This window comes from Sinocyclocheilus rhinocerous, unplaced genomic scaffold, assembly GCF_001515625.1.
Source record: "Sinocyclocheilus rhinocerous isolate Xijiao unplaced genomic scaffold, SAMN03320098_v1.1 scaffold573, whole genome shotgun sequence".
NCBI classification, from domain to species: Eukaryota; Metazoa; Chordata; class Actinopteri; order Cypriniformes; family Cyprinidae; genus Sinocyclocheilus; species Sinocyclocheilus rhinocerous.
In genome coordinates, this window is record NW_015655384.1 from 141,443 (window position 1) to 148,075 (window position 6,633).

At 35.9% G+C, this 6,633-nt stretch overlaps 1 protein-coding gene across 1 annotated transcript in view; it reads right to left on the reverse strand.

Annotated features, from left to right (window-relative positions):
* The window catches only part of LOC107718010 (extracellular tyrosine-protein kinase PKDCC-like), a 47,474-nt gene that overhangs the window by 31,230 nt on the left and 9,611 nt on the right, over nt 1-6,633 (reverse strand). Inside the window, exon 2 of the mRNA XM_016524925.1 lies at nt 3,096-3,218. Coding sequence (XP_016380411.1) covers nt 3,096-3,218 — 123 coding nt within the window. The remainder of the gene's footprint in view (nt 1-3,095; nt 3,219-6,633) is intronic.

Genomic DNA, 6,633 nt, shown 5'->3' on the forward strand with positions numbered 1-6,633 from the left:
GGTGATTTTTTTTCTTCTCTAAAACGTGACTTTCTTTTTTTTCAGACAGTTTATCAGTAATCATTCTTGTAGGGCTACATGAAGTGATTTCCCAGCATTTTTTGAACACTGACCTATTGCAAATGTGATATTTATTCAGATATTTAATTCAGTAATAAGAAGTTAGTATTGTGGTATATATTAGACACAATATTGTCTGATTTTGCTAAATTGTGTACGTGAAAATATTAGCTATAAAGCCACAGAAGAACTGTTGTGTGTCTCCTAATAAAACACAATAGGTGTTGGACTTGAAGCAGCACTGCACAGATCATTATGTGTGTGACATCAAAGTACCGTGAAAGCGATTACATAGCATTTTTTAAAAATTTGTTTTGATGTCAAATAAGTCTTGCTGTTTTGCTTTTTTGTTAAAGCACTGTTACTGTTGTAAATTTAAACATCTACAGTTGTTTTGGGTGAACTAACCCTTTAAGTAAAAATCTGTCTTTACAACTTTTACTTGTAATGGAGTAATATTTGACCAGCAGTATCTGTACTTTCACTCAAGTAATTACACATCTCTCATTTAAAGCCCACATATTATTGTATGTATTTTTTGAAGTACATTCATGTCAACAACTGCCTGTTATCAGAGGAAGGGCTCATTGGGACTTCATTCAGTTTCATCCTCTTCACAGGATGCGCTCTGGAAACAGGAAGTCATAGCAAATCATTATGGGAGGTTGCCACGGCGATAAAGATCAGCCGGGTCTATCAGGCAGAAGTCTAACAGGAAGCTCAGAGAGAGCAGAGTGCGGGACATCCCGCACAGCCAGCTCTCTAGAAACGTTGCATCAGACAGGCTTAACACTGTGTGCTCTACCAGCGTGGACTGATTTTTTTGTAAGTGTTTCATTATAGAAACACTGTTGAAGGAATTATTAGGGGGAGAGAGAGAGGAGGCATGGGATTAGGATATGTCACATTTATTACCCACATGAGCAGCACCATGACTGGGTATGAGGAACCGCTGTCCCATGGCTTCACAGAAAACAGTTAGCGGCTGGCTGACTGGGTTGAAGTCATTAAAAATGTTTATATAAGTGCATTATGAAATGGTAGTAATTTTATGAAATGAATGTAATTTGGTTCCCCTGTTTGTTTATTCAGGCTAAATGAGCTGTATCTTTGGGCCTTTCCCAATCTATTCCTCTTTCTTAAATAATATATATAAGTGGAGTCCAAATGTAACCCCCCCCCCACACACACACACACACACGCACACATTATATTATCAGCATAATGTCCATGAAAAGTTGAAAAATCACCATGATCACGATTTTTTTTTTCAAAATTCTAAAACTTTCTAATTCTCAATCAATCAATCACTAGGGTTGTGACGTTGAGGAAATTTTCCCACCGCTTAATCGACGTGTGACAACACCGGTAATACCGGTATCACCGTTGGGGTGGGAGGGGGGTGTTAGTTTGTTTGAGTTTCCCTCTTTTCTTAGATTTCAAATGGCTTGTAAAAGTGCCGTGCGCATTTTACTTTCACTTTCGAATTAGCGGCAATTGCAATTCGGTGTCAAGCAATTGTTCGTTTGAGTTTTCCCTCTTTTCCTCGGATTTCTTGGCTTTCAAATAGCTTGAAAAAGTGCCGTGCATGTTTAACTTTCACTTTCGAATTAGCGGCAATTGCAATTCGGTGTCAAGCAATTGTTTGTTTGAGTTTTCCCTCTTTTCCTCGGATTTCTTGGCTTTCAAATAGCTTGTAAAAGTGGCGTGCGCATTTTACTTTCACTTTCGAATTAGTGGCAATTGCAATTCGGTGTCAAGCAATTGTTCGTTTGAGTTTTCCCTCTTTTCCTCGGATTTCTTGGCTTTCAAATAGCTTGAAAAATTGCCGTGCGTGTTTAACTTTCACTTTCAAATTAGCGGCAATTCGGCTTTGATTCAACTCAAGCAACAACGTCGAACTCATACATTTTATTAACAAAACGAATAAAAATACACCATATATGCCTAATAAAATAACAAATTACTTAGGCTACACACAATTTAAATAGGTATATAAAACTGAAAATCAGCAAACACTGGAACCAAATAAATAAGAACCATAGAACGTTTATTAGCAAAACGGATAAGAAAGCTTGGAGGCACGGCATATACACCTTGATGTAAAATAAAATAAATAAAATACACAAAGTTTAAATAAAGTAATCAGCAAACACTGTGGAACCAAATAAATAAGAAACGAATGTTTAAAAAAAAAACTTCCAGTCAATAGGCTTTTCAAAATCTAAAATATTGCCAAACAGGCGCCTTTGCATTTCCTTTCTAAACAATCTTCTGTGCGGCTTAACACCGGTATAACCGAAAACGCCGTCTATCGCAGCAAGCCTATCAATCAATCAATCAATCAATCAATCAATCAATCAATCAAGATTTTCAGTATGGTTTCAGACTTTTGGGCCCCATTGTATATAATATTTTACAGTATCATGAATAATGTCAATTCACAATAACTTTTAATTAATTGAACAAATGGGGAAAAAAAGGTTAAATTGGAAAATTAACATCAAGGGGTTTTGTTTATTTTATTTTTATTTCTTACATTTTCTCTTTATTTCTAGGTTTAAATAAATAAATAATCAATCAATCAATTAATCAGATATTCATTAGGTTTCAGACGTTTGGGCCTTATTGTATACAATATTTTACAATGTCATGAATAATCGTTAATTCAAAATAACATTTATTTACTTTAATACATTGCATTGAAAAGTTTAATTGAAAAATGAACATGATTGTTTTTGTTTGCTTCTTTTCCAAATTCTAAAACTTTCTATTTATTTCTAGGTTTAACTAAATTTATATATGGTAGATTTGTAATATGGTTTCAGACTTTTGGGCCCCACTGTATATAATATTTTACAATATCATGAATAATCTTTCATTCACAATAACTTTTCATTCTTTTATTACAGTAATGTTAGAAAAATCAGTGAGTCAATTTGTTCGCAGTTGTTCATGCTGATAAGGCTAATTGAAGCCTCCGTGTTCCTCCAGACAAGCACTAGATGGAATGCGTGATATGAGCAGTGACTCACCCTAAATCTCTCCTCCCAGGGCGTCTGCAGCAGCTGGATCATCTCCAGAGGGCTGCCCAGCTCCGTGATGGCTGTCACCGTGTCCTTTATATCGTTGTTATCCTGGTAGCAGGAGCCATACAGCTGCAGGAGAGAGCGCAGACACGAGAGCATCCGTCAGATAACAGCATTGTGTTGAATTTCACTGTTTTGACCCCAAATTCGGCTGGAGAAGCCAAGCTGGCTAAAGCATGTGTGTGTGATAAATGGAAATAAGTTCAAGAGACAAAATACATGAATTGAAAATGATCAGCAAATCAAAGCAAATAAATGGGATCGTAGCAGGCGTTATGGGAGCAGACAGACAGACATACCGCAGTTGTAACCAGGAAACGTTGCGCTGGCATGTGCTTGTTTGTTTTGTGGGGGAGGTCTATATGTTACGGCCGCTGCTATCAGGCTGTTTCCTTCGGCCTTCCATGACGGGCTCTTAGCGGTGCACAATTTGGCTCTTTGCTTACAGAAACATTTTTCTAAGCTATTTCAAGCCAAAGAAGCCAGTTAAAATTAAACAGCATGAAATTTCATCTAAAAAGAAAACAACCTATGGCTGTGTGACCGGCTGTACCACGAGAGCCATCACCAGCATCAAAGGAAAAACGCCGGCGAGTAATGTCGTGAGGTCGGATGGAGAAAACGGCCCATTATATTACTGCACAGCCAAATGGGTGTTTCAGTTATGTAAGTTAACAAGTTAGTTTCCACATTCATCTGTATCGTAATTATAAGCTTCAAAATCTGTCGGTACATGTAAACGTCTATTCCTTAATTTAGTCACATCATTCACACTTGCTAACAATGCATAACACCTCCAACTGATACAATGGCAATGCTATAATCGTCCGGTGACGGCACACTTGATGTTATGTTGCCTAGCAAAGTACATGTACACTGGGCCTTATTCCAGAAACACCAACAACAGGAAAAAAATACTACATTAAGTGCTGTATTAAGTTCACTATGACAATCTATGTAGAAATGGATCTATGAATGACACACCACAAAAATCATTAAAATAATCATAGAACATAATAATTAAACATTATTAATAAAAAATAAATAAAAATGAAATGAAATGAAATTAGGAGAGATTTTTACATTGGATTTTTTTCTTGAACATAAACAGAATTTTGTTAGATTTCTACTTAAAACAAACAAACAAAAAAAACTAAATGCCAATATGCCAATAGAGTAAATATATATATATATATATATATTCCTGAAACGCAAACAGCATACATTTCTGTCATTTGTAAAAAAATATTCCAACAAAGTGCAGCATTCAGTTCAATGTGACAATTTATGTAAAAATGGATTTATGAATGATTTACACACTGCAATAATAGTCTTTTTTTGTTATAAATGTGTCTAAAATAATACAATAATAATACTGAAACGATTCAGATAAATATTTACCCCTTTGGATTTGAATTAGCATTTTGTTAGATTAATAATTAAAGCACAAATGGAAATGTCAATATCCCGATGGACAGAGAAAAAAACTCTCTATTAATATCTGAATCTTAATATCAGATTCATTTATTTAAGGATTTTTTTTTTACTGAAAAATGAACATCAATTAGAAATGTACGTATTTATTTATTTTTATTTTTTTTGCAGATATGTGTTTTGATTGTTTCATTAATGTGGGGTCCCAGTCTCAGAAAAGCTTTACCTCTTAGAGAACAAAAACACTGGAAAATAACTATTTCGTCTTGGCAGTAGATTTACCCGGTTGATCAGCAGAAGCTGCCATATACGCTCAAATTCAGAATACGTTTTGGCCAGGAGTGTACAATGTATAAATCAGCAATGTGATTTCTGACAGCTCCCGAGATACAATCTCATTTGGCAATCTCAATCAATGTCAACTTTAGGACAACAACTCTGGATCTTTATAACTGTCCCTGTGGGAGGATCCTGAACAAGTTTAGCCTCTGATATGAAGCAGGAACAGGACCAATCTGATCTAAGATCTGTGTGCAGACAGGCTTTCCGAGAAAGCAAAGGGCCTATTTGAGATTAAACACACTCTAATGACTATTATCAGCATGATTCATCTAAAATGTGAGCGACTGTGTGTGTGTCTGTGTGTCGGTCTGTGCTGCAGACTCCACGGCTGCTTGCTGGGAATAAGACAGAACTGCACATGGAGGACGCTCGGTGCCGTTTTGACTGACACAAACTCAAAGGTCAACTCGCCTGTCCAGTTCATTTACAATGAAAACTTTGTATCTGTCCAGAGCTGCTTTGTACCAGATGCTAATGTCACCAAGGGCACCAGAAAGATTTTTCTCATTTCAGCTAGTTTTTGGTCTGAAAGTTTTCATCCGGCTGCATGTGCTAAGCGCAGAGTTTGCTCTCTTGAGCACTGACTTAATTCCAGATCTGTTTCATTTCTGTGCATGTAAGCAATATAAAAGAGATGGTTGAAGTTAGTATTTATTTATTTGTTTTGCAGATTCCTTGGAAGCTTTTTCTGTTAGTGAGGGAAGAGTGAAGGAGAGTGGCCAACAGTCTGATCTGAAGAGCTATGTTTTTCACATTGTTGCCCACTTTTTTTCTTTCTTTTTTTTCTTTTTTGGACACATACCATGGTGTTCTTTAAAGTACTGAGGTATATAAATATGGTAACCATTCAGTACTATGGTGTATATCATATTACCATCATACCATCTGATACTATGATTTTACCCTGGTACAGCCACAGTACCTTTTTATACAGGCATTTGAGTGGCCATCTCATACTGAGACGCAGCCATTAAAACAGTGAGCTACAATAGTTTAAGTGTTACCATGATTTTTCCACAGGTAAGTGGTAAAGATTAAAATCACTGTAATGCAACATGGCTTGCTGCTTTCATAAAACAACAGCAATGGCAATATGATAAAAGATACCAATTAAAAAAAAAAAAAAAAACGTACATATATTAATAATAATCTGAATAAAACAATATTGTGGTAACATCACTAACTGTAGGCTGTTTAAATGTAGAAATTAATATTACTAATAACGTATGATTACAGGTGCATATTTATTGGCATTTTACAATCTAATCTGAATTTAGTGATTTTTCAAATTTTACAAATATTTTTTTTTCTGCTACATTTATATTCTAATCATTATCTAAATAATTTCCTAAATGAAATGCAATATATATATATATATATATATATATATATATTAGACATTTGTTGCTTCTTACATGAATTTATTCTTTTACATTCTTTCATAGTTTAAAGATCTCACCTGATACTCTGACATCCTTAAGCACTGGAGGCCACTGCTGACTGGTGGATGGGGTGGCTTGCGGAGAAGACTCTCTCTGCAGGCCTTTCCTAGACCGTCTAGTGGATGGGGTGGCTTGCGGAGAAGACCTTCTCTCCAGTCTTTCCCGGAACCATCTCCTCCTTTCGCTTTCCTCCAAAGAAATCACTGGAGGCCAGTGAGGTTTGCGAAATTTCTGTTTTTTTTGCTCTTTTTCTGACTCTGCCCCAG